The sequence below is a fragment of the Tyto alba genome, unplaced genomic scaffold, assembly GCF_018691265.1.
Source record: "Tyto alba isolate M040663 unplaced genomic scaffold, T.alba_DEE_v4.0 Super-Scaffold_7, whole genome shotgun sequence".
NCBI classification, from domain to species: Eukaryota; Metazoa; Chordata; class Aves; order Strigiformes; family Tytonidae; genus Tyto; species Tyto alba.
In genome coordinates this window covers 8,338,141-8,356,593 of record NW_024881328.1, presented here as the reverse complement: position 1 = coordinate 8,356,593, position 18,453 = coordinate 8,338,141, and the positions used below count along the sequence as shown (strand labels likewise).

General features: G+C 38.0%; 1 protein-coding gene across 3 annotated transcripts in view; it reads right to left on the bottom strand.

Annotated features, from left to right (window-relative positions):
• TMEM163 (transmembrane protein 163) overlaps positions 1-18,453 on the bottom strand; it is a 103,524-nt gene that overhangs the window by 22,155 nt on the left and 62,916 nt on the right. For all 3 annotated transcript variants that reach the window (XR_006164572.1, XM_042784328.1, XM_042784327.1), the window contains one exon: positions 17,640-17,731. Coding sequence is in view for 2 of the 3 variants with exons in the window: in XM_042784328.1 (XP_042640262.1) it covers positions 17,640-17,731 (92 nt within the window). In the remaining variant the exon portion in view is untranslated. The remainder of the gene's footprint in view (positions 1-17,639; positions 17,732-18,453) is intronic.

The window sequence follows — 18,453 nt, the reverse complement described above, 5'->3', positions numbered from 1 at the left end:
ATAATTAAGTTTTTTATAGGATACAGGCACAATGAGGCTTACAAAGCACGTAATGCATGTCTAGAACTTCATAGTAAAAAAGAAAACTCTTGCTCTTTTTCAAACAGAGATGAAATTGTTCTAGCCGTGAAATACTACAGGATATAAGGATTTGATTTCCTCTACACGAACAATAATAACCAGTATATTATACTATTGATATATCCGTAACTCCATTTTACCAACAACTCTTCATATAGAATTCTATTATTATAGATATATAGTAAAAGCAATTTTCATGTTTAAAGCATGAAAGAGTTAAGCAGTAATATCTAGCTGTACATTTTTTTCTTCGAAAGTTTCATTTCCTTTGTTAGTAATTCGACAGTTGGTACCTATCTGTTAGCTCAGTTTACAGACGCTATAATTATTCCAGTAGCATGCTGCTATTTTCAACAACTCAGATATCAGGCCATCTGATGGTTGGCAGTACATGTAACCTTCACATCAAGCTCAATCTAGAGCCTGCAGTTGAACTGGCATTGCTCTGAGTAGGTCAGAAGATGCAACTGCAGCAGGGGCACAGGCGAGTAGCTGGCCACTTTATTCCCCAACAGAAGTGACACTAAACCATGCTGTGGACAACCCACATAATCCTACAGACAAGTCCTCAGTCAAGGTCCTGCCCTTCTACAGAGGAGTACAGACAATGTACAGGCCAGAATCCCTCCCAGCAACAGAGTGGTATGCTCGATGACATACTCATCTCAGGTAGGCAAAACTCTGCCACGCTGATTTTAAGAGAGATGATTAAATCCTTCGCAGTAAATTGCAACACAGCCCTCATTCTTGTTAAACGTAATCTGTTTTAAAAAGTAGGAAGAAAAGGCTTGTAACAGTTTGATTATCCTAGAATCCTTCCCCTAAACAAGAACAAAAATCTGGTCCATCATCTGCAATATAGGAAGAAACTCACAGAAGGAATTCTCTGCAATTGTGCAGCACGGTGACCATTAAATGGTAATATGGATGGGAGGAATTTTCATCTCCCAAAAAGAATGAGTAAAATTGAAAATCAGAGGGCTTTCCAAACACGGTGTCTCTTCTGAAATAGATTCTCTTCAGAGATTTGCAGTTTCACTCCATCTGAACGGATCATCGCACAGAGATCTATCTGGGGCCTCTTGACCAGTACCACCCTTACGTATAACTTCTGTAATATCTAGCACTGCCATAACCTAAGAAGCTTACACTGCACGTTCCTTCTCAATAGATTCTGTTGCATTGATTTTTAGTCTTTTTTTTTTTTTTTTGGATGAGGTGCAGAAACATATATTAAAAATTCTGCTCATTTACTAGGGACAAATGCAGGCATTGGGTAACTCGAACACAGAACTGGAAGTTGGCTGACTTGCCTAAGGCCATTTGCTGAGCCAGTGACAGGTTGACATAAGGTACATACATTTCATGCAAGAGTATGCTGACATTTCAGCTGAAAGCATCACTGAAAGAAAAACTTTTCTACCATTCCCAACAGGTTTAAACCAACATAGCCACAAATCTGTGAGTTGGAAACAATGGATTAAACTTCCTTGTGCCAATACATATTGTTGAATACCAAGAGTATAGGAAAGAGAAGACAGCGAAGCAGCATCACCTTCCCTTAGCATACCTTCTATTCCCTGCACATTCTTCCAAGGAAGACAGGCAAACATTCCCTAAGGGCCTGACAGGAACGTTGCTGGCACAAGTCTAATGTGTCCAGGGAACCAGCACTTGCCCTGACCACTGACTGGATGAGGTTCTCACATATGTTCAAGAGTTTGGGGTTACCCCTGTAAACTCTCCAACCATCCAAGCCTAACAGCAAATATTTTGCATCTTTGCCTATGTCAGCAGATAATTAAGGACTTCAGCCATCTTGAGCTGCTTCTTTTATTCCCCAGATCAGTTCTACTGTGTCAAAAGAATTCCCATACACCTACTTAACCAGAAATAGCTAAAAATAGAAAGAAAAAAGGAAGATGTTAATAACAGTGACAAGGGTATTAATAGCAGACAGAAATGCAGTCTGGGGTTTGAATCAGCATTCAGTCATCATATTTAGTAAGCCTAGCTTCTCCCTTTATATGCTGGCTTTTGGAATCCTCAGCCATGCAAAATTCATGAGTAATGGCATAGTACTTTAAGTGTAAAAATACATGTTCCTTGTCTTCTTGAGTGTAACAATCTCTGCAAAACCACTAGAACAAAATACTCTTAGTGTCTTCTTTCAATCTCATTTGCCGAAATAAAATTTCTATCTAGACTGCAAATCATGCAAAACTCAAATACAAATGTACAAAATAATAAACCTCAAAAGACTGATCTGAAATTTTAGCTGTAGTACGTAATAAACAAATTATAATTAGTTATTTTAAGCTTGTTTTATTTTCAATCCATTAGACAATGAAAACTTTAATACAAGCCTGCTAACTTCCATCTGCTAACAATTATCCAACTGCTTTGTAACTAAACAGTGTTTCCAACTGCACACGAAGGATTTTAGTGCCAAGGTCGTTGGCAAATGAAATTTCATTAATAACATTCAATTAAATTAGATGAGCCAACTGGTATTTCTAAACAAGGCCACATCAACTCAGAAGTACCCATAAAAATTAAAGAAAGATGAGTTACACAGAAGTGAGGTTTGACTGAAAACCTAGTGAGGATTTTACAGATAGTCCTGGCTTGGAATCACCAGTGTAATAGATGCTCCTGAATCTCCAGGTCCCCTGTGACCACTATCAGCAATTCAGACACTCTGGAGTAACTGGTGGTCCACATAATGCCCTCATATTCCAGAACACTGGCATCTTCTTGCTAAGACATGAGGGTACTCTCTGTCTAGTGAGACCCATGATGAACACCAGTACCACTTATACCTCCAGCAGCTATTGGAGATCATGGACTTATTTTAAAGCCATTTCTATATGAGTTAGTATAAAAGCTTCCCACTAAATATCTACTACATCATTAGAGGTATTATTGATCTATAATGCAAAATAATTGATCACTACAGGTTTGACAGGCAACAGAAAAGATCTAATGAAGAATGCATGAATCTGAAATTTCCCTCAGTTCCAAGCAATGTATTGTTTCTAAAAAGAAAGTGGAACAGAGACAATTCAGTCAAAATATTTTAAAACATACTGGAAAAGCATGACTTGATTTTCAGAAACAATGAGCTTTCTGGAATCTTTCAGAATGCAGTATAGTTTAAAGAGTAGTAGACTAATGCAGAAAGGACAAGGTGATGGCATCTCTCATCCAGGCAATAATCAACTTTTAGGTCAACTAAAGCTCAAATCTCCAAAGGTTTTATTCTTAGAACAATGGCACTTGGAATGTAAGAGTAATTAAAACTATATCATTATCCATAAAGAGAATTTAATATTACAATTTTAACAGTGAAAACTGCCAAGTCTTCTTTAGTTTGCTGTAGGTCTTGGTAGCAGATCGTGACCTGCCAAAGATATTTCTTGGTGTGTTTACGGTGCAGTATTTCTATCTGAAAATCCAGAATATAATGTAAAGTATAATTCATTATATTAAAAAATAAACTCATCGATTTTGTCAACTTTTCAATATAACTTTGTCACAGATTAAACATACTGCTAAATCAGTTGTATTGCAGCCTCAGGCATTGAGAATGAAATTATTTGGACCTTCAAAATTGCCAAAGACTTTATACAGCTTTTGATCATCAGTTACTGTTAGCTCACTTCTAGCAGAATTCAGAAACATAATTATGTCTAAATCTTAAAACCTAAATTCGTGTCTCCAATTGAAAGCTTGGTTCTGGGTGTTCTACAACCTGACAATTTCCAAATTCCATTCTTCTAAAAGCAGTATTACAGCCCATATGCAACCCATCTCTATTTATACAACCCTATAAATACCCATTCTGCACTACACCAGTCCTGGATATTTGTACTCACACCCATCAAAATAAGATCAGTGTAACTGCATTACATGACACAGCTGCCACCTCATCTTTTCCATAACACATTCCCTGTATGGAGCTCTAATAGACACAATTTTTCATTTCGATGACAAATTCTCACAACTCATAAGGAAACCAGAAAAAGAAATTTATCACTGTAACCACCTGACAGTCTTTCCCTTAATCAAAAATTTACTACTTTGCGTAAGTTAATGGCTTTCAAGCAAGCAGTTTTGAAAAGTAGTGAGATGCAGCTGGTTCCATCACCAAAACCCAACTTTCAAGCTGCTATTAGTAAGTTAACATTTTTTCCCTCTTTTTAGCACAAAACTAATTTCCTAAGGTGAAAAAATCCAACTATTCAATTCATTTGCATCTAGCAGACACAGAAAGACAGCCTTCAAATTCAGGGATTTATCCTTAATTCTGGCCTGCACTTGTAGTTATTTGTTACAGTTCCCTACAGGTAGCGATAAGACCAAAATTTTGTAGTATTTCCACCACAGAACTAAAGACTAGTCTCACCCAGATCTCTGTGGTGATTAATCTTCAATGTAATAAAGGAATTTTACCTTTAGCATGGCTCTTGCCACACTAACTACTCTTTATGTGAGCTGACCCTTTCCAGTTCCAAAGGGATTGCTCTTCCATGTAAGCAGCACTCAGTTTAAAGACTGCATATTTACATTCTCGGCCACTTGTTTTGTAACATTTTGTCAAAAATAAATAGATAAAGTTACAAATACACCCCCAGTGACAAGCTCTGCTATACACTACTTCAAAAGAGATCTGTGGCAAGCTACACAAGGGCAACTGCTAACAGAGTTTTCCTCATATCAGTTGACTGCTATAAAATAGCCACTGCAAGAGGCTTCTCTTCTTAATTATCATCCCGCTATCTTTCTGGCAAATGGAATACAGTGACACAGTACCAACAAGGGTTTGTAATGAAGCTCTTGGTAATTACACCTCCAAGTCAGTCTGCTCTTCTATGTGGCAAAGGTGGTGCAACAGCATTAAGCATTCAGAAAATCTTAGTGATGCATACAATCTGCAAAAATGTGTTACCCTTCTCTTAGCAGATCAGAATCAGTTGTTTTGGGGCAGTGGAGAGGGAAAGGGGTCTCATGTACTTGGTAGTATGTCTGTTGTACCCTGGAACCTATTTTACCACCACATTTCAAGTTCATTAAAATAGTCCCTGAAATGTGATGACACCATGTGGGTAGATTGTCAGTAGCAGTCTATTTCCCAGTTTTGTTAACATCTGATACACCTAAAATGCAATATTAAAAACCTAACCTTCTTGTCAAATACTGTGCTATTCTCCCACCTTTTTTATTCATTGCTGTATCTCAGATTACTTGATTCTTTTGATTACATGGGTTATTTGGGTTTTCATTACTTTTACCAGGGTAAAGAACCTCACAGAACGGTAGAACAGCCCAGGTCACAAGGGACCTCAAAAAATCATCTGGTCCAACCTTTCATGGGAAAGGGATCCTAGATGAGATTATCTAGCACCCTGTCCAATCACACCTTGAAAACCTCCCACGATGGGGACTCTACCATGTCCCCAGTGAGGCTGTTCCAGTGATCAGTTATAAAAAATTTCATTCTTGAATCAAAATTACTTACCTTACTCATTGAAAGCATTGCTTACCTTATTCATGGAAAGCATCTTAATAATTTCAGCAGAGCTACAGAGATAAATGTGACAGAGAAGTGTGACATCACAAACCACTAGCATTTGTATTAATATTCTTGAGGTAGAAACTATACTGTCACATTTGCAAAGCTGCCATCAAAACAAGCTTCAGTTCCTCATCCAGTGCTCTGGCAGCTCCAGTACTATAAATAAAAAATAATACTCCTAATTCTTACATACAATTCTGTTACCTTCCAAGAGCCAATTTACTCTAGTTTCTTTTCATTCTGTATTTTTTGATTGTTAACAATCTTATCATGATTTTTTTTTCTAAGAGAAATGAGCTTTCCACCATGGGAATATTGGAGCAGTTTGCCCAGAGAGGTTGCAGAGTCTCCATCCTTGAAAGTTTTCAAGACCTGACTGGATATAGTTCTGAGTAACCTATTCTGATCTCACAGCTACTCTGCTTTGAGCAAGGGCCTGGGCTAGAGACCTCCTGAGGCCCCTTCCAACCTGAATTATCCTATGATCCTATGAATTTTTATTCACAAAATCTTTTATCTCTGCAGGATCTGTCAAGATCTTTCAGCACTAATGGCTCCTAATAGCCCACAGAAAAGGAAATGCTAAAATCTCTACAGGCTGTTTTCACCGCTGGAGTGAAGAGGTAGTGTTAAAACTATTACTTTGCAAGGAACTGTAACTTAGCATTAAAATGAGCTGCAGGCCAGTAAGAGCAAAATGAGCTTTAAGCCCAGGAGTAATGTGAGCTTTTTCAGCAAAGATGAGCAAATCAGTTTTAAGATGAATACAGGAGTTAGTTTCTGAATAAACCTACTAATGAAACCTCTGGAGTTTAAGTAAGAAAAAAAAATAAATTATAAAAGCAATTAATTTAATAAAAACTATAAATGTGCTAATTCCTGTTTCCCTATGATTTGGAAGCATTTCAGTATTAGTGAGTGACAGAGTGAATATCACATATGGAATAATTCAGGGGAAGTCATACGTCACAACACACAAGGCAACTGCCAAAGAGGTTTTTGCTATGTCAGGAGTTAGGAAAATATTTTTGAGCATACAGTATTCATTCACTTTCTAATTCTGTATCTCTATCTACATTTTTCTCAATTGTCTTCTGTGTCTAGACACATGACTGGAACCCTTTTGTATCTCTTCACTTTGCTGGTACTCTTGTTTTCATTCTTTCTTCCCATACATAGCCAAATACAAATTACATTCTGTGAATGATCCTTCATTAGTAACTTGGAGCTTGCAATAATCTGCACCACGTTTCTTCTAGATGACAGGCAGCCAGCCTGTTTAAACAAAGCTAGGCCTACTTTCACTTAATATTTGTATTATGGCAGCTGTTATAGTCTGATTACAGTAGACAAGTATAAAATTCCAGCCACAGCCAGCCCAAGATTTCTCAAGCATAGACAAAATTGAATGCTGATACTCAAAGCGTGACAACTTGGGAGGAAAAACCTCAATTTTCGGTCACCAGCAAATTATTTTCTGATGGCAAACCAGTGGGTTCTGGCCCATGGAGATGAAGTGGAGCATGGCAGGGAAAATGGAAGAGGACTCAGAAGTCAGTGGACAAAGAATATGAAAAGGGAGAAAGTCAGAGGATGTTTTGGGGAGAAGGGGCTGAAAGTGTTTGCAGTCATTTGGAATGCCAAGGGACGGCTGAGGATGTCGCAGATGTGGACATCTCTTTGCTTTCTCTTCCCTTGATCTCAACTGCAATCCGTGGCCTTCCAAGACCTGCAGCTTTTCTTCTCCTCACAGCTACCTTCTACTCCACAGCAGCCTCTGTTTGCCATCTACACATCCTAATCTGCTTTCACACAAGTGACACCCAGGAAGAGTATGTAAAGCAGCAGGGGAGAGGCCTAAGCAGCCGTGCTAGGAATATCTGCCTGCACAGCAATAGCCACCCCTGCACACACCCCAGACACAGGAGGGGCAGGTGATGGACAAACCTCTATAGCTGGGTACTGTACCTCTACAGTAGCAAAGGGCTTGTTCAGTCTACTGCATGCTGTGCCACAAGCACAGGTCTGCTGCCCGGTATTTTAAACAGGGAACTTAAAATTACAATGCAGCTGTTCACTAACATTTGTACCTTGCTACCCATTCTGCAATATTGCTGAGATAATTCTAGCCACATTTTCCTTTAGGGTGACATCCAGAACTGTGAAGACTGTAAAATCTGCTTCTTAAATTTATTAAAGGGCTTACTCAAAAAAAAGACAAAAAAAACCCAATTACTAGCCACTGCGGCATATTACTGTAATACACAGGCAAAAGATGCAGTACCAGCCTCAGTCTTGAGATTCCTGCTGCTTTGTCATGCTCTACTGCTAATCTTAAACTTCTTTGTGTCCAATTAAACAGTTAGATTGCTTGTTTATGTTTGCGGTGTAGCTCATCTATTATCAGGTTTAGCTACTGAGGAGGGCTTGGACACCGAACTGTACAGAACCACAGCTGTTCAGAGTATTTACACACCTGCCTGTTGCTGGGTGAAGAGGGAATAGAGGCACTTTAAGAAGCACTTTAAAAGGAACGAAGTGGGCTCGCTGTTCATCACACATGTTCCATAATCCACCTCCAACTGCCAGAATCCAGATCAGCATCATGACAGCTATTCTTTTTTCTCACCATAAAAAACACAAAACCAAAAAAAAACCACAACAGATTACGAAATAAAAAGAATTCAAGTAATAGTCCAAATTATCGTTGAAAGCTGATTTCTCATTTATTACATTAAAAAATATTCGGTGTTACCACATGGTCTAACCTCTTCTTAAAGAACTGAAGGGGAAATGCTGTTTACATGTGAGACTCAGATTAGCTATGATAGGGATCCATTTCATGTTGAAAATGTTACAGGCCTTCTAAAACATTTATCCTCAGAAGTTCAATTAGTTACTGTAAGGCAGGGTATTTATAGCCTTTAAAATCATGGAGCTGAACCTGGGCAACAGTTCCATAAATCGATGGAAGTCGAGTCTTCAGGTATTAAACATCTGCCAATAAAAGCTAACAGACATTTCTACAACTCAGAGATTTTAAAAACTCTTACAATCTATGTTCTAGTTCCTGGTCTGTGAAGATGGTACAGCTGCACTTATGGTAGGCCTGCCCTCCCAGCTTGTGAAGAGCTGATCGCTGCTCTTAGCCTTGTAGCAGGTGATCAGAGATTCTGTCATTCCCTTGAAGCTGTAAATTTAAGCCTTTTGAGAAGTTCTGTAATATTAATTTTTATGGTGATTATCAAATTCCCATACAGAACAGCACCCTATCCCCTGTTTTATATGTATATATATATCTATGTGCAAATACTAGGCAATATACACAAATACTGCTTAATCAACTACCAGTGAAGTAAAAGGAAAGGCTTTCATAAACTAAATAGATTTTGGATCTAGCTGCAGTAAAATCATTGCCAAGTCTACAGATGCCACACTTTTAGAAACAGATTTTAGGATGTATAAATATATACATTTGCTATTTCATATTTAATATAAATTCTATGTGTGAGCATTTTGTGTGTGTGCATGCATAAATGTATGCATACATGCATTTCTGCCTGGATAAGAGCAAAGTTTATGATTGCTTCACTTTTGCCTGAATATGGGATAATGGATTTATGGAGAAATTATGCAGTTTAAAAAGTCAGCCTAAGGAAGCACCTCTAAAACTTGTATCTAGCACTGTACCTGGGTGTAGTATTTCAGCTAAACATTTCAGAAGAAAGAACGGTTTAGAAATTTTCACTGTGGTTAAAAAGAAACTATATTTCTCCTCCTATAAAGCAGATATCAAAGCATAGGTGAACACTTACTTTGCAAACTCTGCATTGCTCTCTGTACTGGCCGTGCATGTGCCATGCGTGGACCAACTCATGGTAGCTGAGAACTAAACAAGAGCTGCAGAGGTAGGTTCTTAGCTATTTGCAGTTTGTAGGCTATCTCCTTGCATTTGACATTTTTCCAGATCACTTAGCTATTCTGTTCACTCACCACAAAAAAGTTTTTCCTCCAGCCACAGGTTTGCCCTGAACTGTGGGTAGGTGTAGATTTTGCCATCTGTGCTTCAAGTCTCTTTCTTATGTATGGCATAGATAAAATTACCCACAGTTTTTTCTATGTGACTGATACGTTGGATCTGAATTGAAAGGATTATTTTCATTCAACACTACCTAAATAGACAGTGCTCATTTAGCCAGGCTAATCAGTACAGGAGAGCCAATCTGCACATGAAAATTTAAATACAGTACTAATATTGAAAATCAGGCTGTTTCAATTCTGTGTAGCAAGAGAGAATATACCTTGCAACCATACCGATCAGTATGCTCTCTTATTTGAATGAGAGGAGAAGAAAGAAGAGCCAGACCTAACCTGGCAGTACGACAGCCATTTCCTCCCGTAAAAGGTGGTTTCTAATTCTTTTAAGCCTCGGGTGCAAGAGTAGGGAACACCACAATCCCCATAGTGCTGCGAGAAGCCATGTAAACGTGGAGCTCTCGGCTGTCAGGGAATGTGTCATTGCAGCTGAGGCCCTGCTACCAAAAACCCCACCAAGCACTCAAACTCAGGACAAAATATAATATGCATATACTGAATATAACTTCCATAATGCTCCCCACGACCAAACTCTGGGGTAAATATTCTGAAGTACTGTCATCTGAACATAAGCAAGAGAGAAAAAAGGGTTACATCAGACGGAAGGAGGGGCTCACTCTGTCTTAGGGTCTTATCTGTCATCACATTTTCTCAATAAGAAAGAAGTCTTTACACAAACTCGCCAGCCACTAACTCCCCACATTTGCCCACCAGACACACAGACATACCCACTTCCTTTACCAGCAGACGTGGCTCTGCGGAGGTGGCAATGGTCATGGCTCTTTACAAAATCTGTACAGGACAGTAATAAAGAGCAATTCCAATGATCACTCTCAAAGCAAAAATCACTGGCAGGATGAAAGCCTCTGCAGTGCCCTGGACTAGACCATAAGCAACTGGACAAGAAACTATAGAGCAAAAGTAGATTTATAATTCAAAGAGATAATATAGAGCAAAGCAGTAAGGTATCATTTCATGAAGCCATAAAGCACTTTTCCCCAGCAACAGAAGAAGGATATCATGTACATAACTGATTACCCCCATCTTCCAAAAATTAATTGCACCCAAAAGTAAAGAGAAGGAGAACAAGGTGTCAAAGAAATATTTATCCAGAAGATACACACACTGACAAAGGGAACACCACAGCAAAGGACCGTTCCTTCAGGCATATTCAATTCAGAGTGGGTGTCTACTTACCATACACAGAGTTGTACAGCTGATCTTATTACTGCTGTTTAGTTAAGTCTAAATTCTGGAAAGAAGGTAACTAAACAACTGGTAAGGGTTTCTAATCTCTTGCCTAGGCTTCTCCAAAGGTCACGTGCTTAAGAAGATGTAAGGTTATAAAAGAAAAACTGTTCAAAGCTGTATCCTTCTGCTTGATAAACATCCTCCAATTCATGGCAGTATTTGAAACACTAATATGCCTACTTGCTGCATATTCACCTGGAGAGGCTACTTACAATCAAAAACTGAACACAAGGCATATTCTGTGAAAAGACAACTGACAGCGAGTAGGTGCCCAGGAGGTTATCAAGCAACCAAGGAAAGGTATTGGTACACTAGTAACATTGTAGTTGTTGGGTATTATAAAAATGCAGTTGATACCATTAATGTGCTTCATAAAATGTTTTTAAATATCCTAATTTCCATGTCATACTCTTACATAGCCATCTCGCCCCTCCCTCCCTCCCTCCCTCCCTATATCATGGATAATCCATATATAGAGATAATCCACATAGTAGATTCCTAGAGTTGCCTGACAACTGAAAACCCCAGTGAACCACCACCAGGTTCTTGTTTTATAAGACAGAAAAAAGGCACAACAATGCCGAGCACTTACGAACTGAAGCTATATATACACACAGGTTAGAATTAAGATGTACATCGTTATCATTAAGCTTAATTAAACACAGGGGTAGGGTAGTGAAAGATGTAAGAGATTTTCTAATCGTTGCATCTAGCATGCTAATTATGAGTCAGGTTTCCTATTTACTCCATCACTAAGGAGTAGTCAAATATCTTTCTTAGAGATTGCTTTTAGCTCAAACTAAATTAGAAATTCTTGGATTAGGCTCTTACAGTTGTGCTCTTCTGAATGTGAAAACAGATGAGAATACTGATTCACTCTCCCCATAATTTAAGAACCTATTAAGAATCAAATCCTCAGGGCAGGCATTTTTCACTTGGCCAATGGGTTCAGAATTTTGACAGTATCAAATTCAGCTGCCACAACAAGTCAAGCTACAGACACATAGCAGTTTTTAGATGAAGTCTAATTGCAAAGCTGCAAAGACTGCAAGATTTTCCCAATTCTTTATCCATTGCTTTTAAACCTAGCATAAGGTGAGAAAAGATATGCAGAATAAACTGAAGCCACCTACTGTTCCCGGTAAAGTGTCATTTTACCCACAAAGAAAGAGCACTCCAGAATCATACACTGCCCCACTGAGGATAGGAACGACTACTTTCTCTTGGCAAAAAGCTTTCTCAACAGCAGGTGGACCTTGTCTGCCACACAGTAGACTCTATTTAATTCTTGTTATTTTAATATTACAGCCAAAGTTTTGCACCATGGCTTTACCAACATAAGAAAAAAAAAAAGACATATCTGCATTCATTATGTATTACGCCATGGCAACATAGAGTGCCACCAGTTCATTAGAAATTATTTGCCCATGATACAATTTAATTTTCTTATTACAGTAATAAAGGAAAGAATAGCTGGAGTCTGACATATGCAATAATAATATATATATATTAAAAAAAAGGAAAGAAATAAACATGAGCTTTCTGTTCCTTGTGTAATCCAGAATGCTCACTGTAAGTAAGGTTTCTTATTTACTCTGGCACTGGGTTAAGAAAGATGTTGACAGACTGGTTCTTGGGAAACACAGAATTTAACTTGGTATCATCAACAAAATAATATGTAATAAACACCAGCTGCAACTGTCAAGAATCATTATGTTAAATATGCTGTATAGAGTTAGTTTTTGCAATACTGAACATACAAGCTCAAACAAAACCCAGTAGCCAAAAAAATCCCAGGAGCAATGGGTGCTATGGGCATAAGCAGATATTCAGTCCTGCAGTGCACTGTACAGAGATGCAAGATTGTAGCTCTGTAATGTAACAATAGGGATATTGCTTTATAGCCTAAGAAGTAGCACTGCTCCATTTACTCCATTTGACCTGAGCAGGCTGCCAACCAACTCCATTAACCTACCGTGAGCAAAGTCCTGTTTTCCTGAGCAGAGGGAATCGAACAAGAGATGTTTCCTTTGTTCACAGTTTTGAGATCTTTCCAACCAACTACACATAAAAAGCTTCATCTTTTCCAGCTTTTTAACAAGGCTGTGTGGCTGAAGTTAGTTACTCTGTTTTCTTGATCCTTCATTTTTTTTAGTGCTATTTCTCACTTTTTCCTCACACAGTTCCAGCACTCCAAGTCCTTCATTCCTGAATTTAACAGATCAAAGAGCTGTCCTTTGGCCCTATAGCTAGTTACTAGTTTAACCTCTCATGAGATATTTTACAGGTCCCTAATGCTTCAGTGTTCTATTTAAAAATTACTTCTACTGCTATTTACTGGGTTTATTTATGCACATGAAAAAACACTGTTACCACATCAATTGCAATAAATTTCTTCTTTCAACAGAATTTAGATTTGCTTCAGCAGCCTAATAAGCTATTATGTTGCTAAATATTTACTAAAAGGCAGAACATTCAAGAATATTTGTAGACTGGCCATAGAGCAGGAAGGGGGACCATTCAGATTTCTTTGTGCATCTTGAATGGAACAGTGATCGTTCCATGTTCAAGTCACAAAACAGAAGATTGGATTCAGAAGTTTAATGTACAACCTGCTCTAACTGATCTTCTCTGAGCAGCGGGTTGGACTGATGGCCTCCAGAGGTGCCTGCCAAGCCCAGTTGTTCTATGGCATAGCACTGCACAAAACTCTTACTCTGAAGTAATAAACTGTACCTGGCCCAAAGTGGACAGCTAGTGGGTCTACTATTTTTTTTTTTACACTTGCTGGTTTATCAGCTACATCAGAGTGTATTTTTTCCTCTCAGTTTCTCCTCTTACAAAGAAAAACAAGGAATTACAAGGATTTTATTCTGGTTGTAAATTTCCATCTTTTGTTAAGATTCAAAATTATTTCCCAAGTTATTTCGGCACTCTTTTCTTTCTTGGATTTCTTCATCATTGCTTTGCTGATGATTTGTTCAGCACCTCTAAGTTTCCTGCAGTCTGTCAACATCTTTCTTAACCCAGTGCCAGAGTAAATAGGAAACCTTACTCATAATGACCTGCAACCCAGCAGATCACACTGAGAAAATCAAGCACTCATGATCTATGTACTCTGAGTCTCTTCCCAGATATCTGTAGTCCTTCCCAATTCTTGCATCGCCTCAAGACCTACAATTCTTTCAACCATCCTTATAAAAGACATGAAAATGCAGTAGCCTGGTTTTCCCTTCTTTTATTTGACTGCCAAAACAGAAAGATGGTGAAGTGTGAAACTATTCAAAAAGTACCAGTAACAAACACATCAAATATTCATCCCACTCCTACATACTCTTTCATTAATGAGCCAGCTAGGCAGAATCAAGCAGTGTCTGATATGGCCTACAACCTTACAGTGATTTATACCTGATCTTGGTGAATATTCATTACATTTTCAAAGTCACTTGGTATATTTAAAAATAAAGCATAAAAATTTCATCATAATTTAAGACATACTGTGACCATAACCAGATATATCTATTCAAGATGACTTAAGAAAAATTCTCATCAATAAAAGACTTGAAAAGCCTGGCAGCTTTAGCTTCTCAGTCCATCAGTATCAAAGAATTTTCAAGAAGGGAAAACTGCAGACATAAGTTAAAATATATTTTGCAGTTACTATATGTGAGCCATCATGAGAATCAATAAAGACATACATTGTATAATTTTGGTCACATGTACACTGAAAAAGTGCCTTCTCATCTTGCCCCAAAAAATGAGAGAAATCAAATGACCTAGTAAAAATGAAACCAAATAAACTGAGTTAAACTCAGCAGACAAATTTTCATCATAGTTTCAGCACTACAATTCCCCTGAAGTCAAATGGAAATGCATTGGTTCAGTTTAGCAGAATTTGGCACAGCACGCAGTTTTCTACTGTTCATTGTGAGTACTAGCTTATGAAATGTTGCATCTCTAATTTCCATATGGCTACATGTTAAGTAAGATTACACAGTTCTTTTACATTTTAGCATTTTATGATAAGTATTTAATTCATAGCACATCATGAGTCAGGCTGCATTCTCCGTGTCTTTTTCTGAGGTTTTGTTTTTCATTCTATCTTTATGTTCTCTCTCAATGATGTCCAACAGTTAGGACTGGATCTAGCATTGCCCTTCCATGAGAGGGTTTCCACTGGTTTTGCCAGATTTTGGATCCATCTCTTGCTGTCAAGTTTATGAAACAGGAAGTTTTATAAATTTGCAATACATAATTAATTGGCAATTCCACTTGGCTTTTGTCAAGGAGCTCAGGTTGTTTTCAGATACGTTAGGATACACAGTCAAATGTAGTATTTAAATCAATAAAAGACTGATAAATAACGAACTAAACTGAAGTCACTCTGGCACACCTTACTCTGTCAAACAGTAGTAATGCTTTTGTGGAAGCCCAGAGTTTTGCACAGGGTTCTTCACTAAGGCAAAGCATGGCTAAGCACACAGAAACAGGAATAACTCGCTGGAATAATGGCCTAAGTACCTACATGAATTTGCATGGAACTGGCCAGGAGTCTGAGCACAGACTTCCCCACTGAGGCACTGGCACACAGAAAACAAGGATTGTGAAAGACCAGGTGTAGTTATAGGTACATACGATACAAAGATTATTTACAAGATAAGCAGCCAGGAAGAGTCATGAAACATTTTCCCCGAGTAGAGGAAAAATAATTACATGCAGTATTTCAAGCAAGAGATTGATTAAACACAACAGGAAATTAGAAATGTGCCATGTGCCTCCCTCAAAAATCTGACACAGTAGGAATTGCCTTAAGAGACACAACCATCTCTTCACTTATTGGTAATATGATGATTCTCCTGTCAATTCTAGGAACAGAGCGATAACCAGACTGCCTATAGAGTGATTCATATTCCCAGCGTATGGTAACATTCTTTCACTCAGTACTGATCTCATCATGTAACCTTAGCTGTCTTCAACCAGAGGGTATGGCAAGTAATTCACTGATTTATGTAAAGCAGAGGGATTATATGAAAGCAAATTAAAAATGAGCATAAAAAGCAGGAAAATGTGTTTGCTACTTTGCTTGTTCACTTTATTGGCTTAGCCATAGGGATACGTTGATTCTTCTTCTGTATTGGGATATATTTTCTCTATAAAGTACTTTACAAGGTTCACTTGAAAAAGCTCAACAGAAGGAGATTTCAAAAATATGTTAATTGAATGTTGACAGGAATCTCTGTGGACGCCCACAAAAGCAAGATACTCAGGAAATGTCTGTTAAGATCTCCAAATTTGTGCAGAAAGACTAATTTTAATCTCATATTTCTGAATTTATTTTTATGAATCAATACCACATCAATCTTCTATGGCCTTTTATTCCAAACTGTTATGTATGGAGCTCTGCCAGAAAGGAACTCACATCACTGGCAAGCTGTTGCATGAGTCTGAGTTAATGCATGTAAAAATATTGCTTACTGTTTTCTTGGTTTTTAGGAAAGGACTATGAAGACAAGTTATAGTCCCCTCTGTGTGGCTTTGTGTTTTTTCAATTGATCCTACCAGTCATGTAAAAGCTCACTTTCATCAGACTTCCATTCTTGTAGAAAGGACTTCATTAGAGGCATTTCAGAACAAAAACTATCTTATTCCCCTTTACTGTAAAACTGTAGTCCATTCCAGGGGATAGCTGAACTGTCTTCAAACAAGCCAGATGGGATACTGCTAGCACAGAATAAAACCAAAGCAGATAAATGTACTGCAATTCACCACCTAGATGTACCCAAAGTTTGAGTAGGAGGTTAAAGTCTTCTTTATGCACGAGCCAATCTCCACCTTATCTTCTCAGCTACCACATGCATTGCCAATAGAAATGCTGCACAGCGCACAATGATGCAGAATCTAATCTCCACTGTGATCAATACTGCACTGCAAATTAAAGACTTTTTTTCCAGTGAATATATATAGCAGGTATTAAATATGCTTACTTTGCAAGCATGTACTTTCTTCCATAAAGAAGACATGCAAGTACTGATATACTCTTACTTACCAAAACAGCGATAATTCTGTAATAAAAAGCGTATGCCCCTTCCTCTCTTTGTACAGCAGTTACAATAAACTGTGTCACCCCATCATCATATCACTAATACAGGCTCAATATTATCAGATGTTCTTTAATGTCAATTTCTAATAATATCACTAGCAGTTGAGTCATTTACATTCAAAGAGAAGGGGTTCATATTCCAATCTTGTTAAGGGAAGCACAAATACAAGTATCCATTTTAAAAACATACTCTAGTAAGATCAACGGAGTAAGACACAAAACAGAAGATTTTCAAATCCACTAGAGATTGCAAATACAGTTCGTTCAATACAGATGCTGCAAGGAAAAAAAAAAATTCAAAGCCCTAACAATTACTATCTTGGCTAAAAAGAAACTGAAAATCACAATCACAGGGAGGTTTGCCTAAGGAAAGGCTGCGTGTTTGGGACCAAACAGGAAGTTGGCAGAAGGAAAGAATACTTGCTGACATGACAAAATGTTTTTTGTCAAAGCTCTGGAATCTGTAGCATCACAGCTTGACAGCAAAAGCTCTGCAGGCCTCTACCAAAGCCAAAAGTAATTAAGTGTACTTACATGTACTCCCTGTGTGCAGAATGCACAGCAGCTGCGTTGCTGTAACGCCACAAAACTATCGCTGATGACAAAACATCCAGGGTAGCATCAAACTGAAAGAGATACAGAGTCAGTTGTTTTGTAGGTCATTAAATTTGCCCTGTACTAACAGTAACGCATTTACTATGCTGCTGCACAGGCACAAAGCAGCTTCAAATAAATCATTTTAAGGAAAGCAGGATTTACATTTATTAAATTGATGTTCACATTTCTGCCATGTATTACTGCACAATGATACAGTTCAGCACTCAGGGAGTCAATCAAAAGATTAAAAACTTTTTATTTGTGATCTCTCACCTGCGGAGAAGTTACAGAAAAAAAACCCCACCACAATCTGCCACTGTGGCACCACAAGAATTAAAATACTGATATCATTCTTATGCAAAGACTCTAAAAAAAGTGTTTGAAAATGCCTCTCAACCATTCTTCCTGCAAAGTTACTAATTCTCCGCAATAGAAGGTTGTGTTTCAAACCAAGCAAATATCAACTGATTTTCAAACTTCCATTATATCCAGATTTCATATTATTCTGTATCATCAGAAAAATTGCCATGTTCAGATTTCCAGTTAATGAAGACCTGATGTCAGCTAACACCAAAAACCAGACTTGTCCCACTGTAAGAACTTTCATCCTTAAGTCAAACTTTCTACAGAGTCAATCTAACCTTCAAATTTGAAAGCAAAGACAAATTATTTGAAATTAGTCATTTTGCTTGTTGTTAGGAATTTTTTTCTCTGCCACTAATCAGGAAAGTCATGGCAACTACTACAGAGG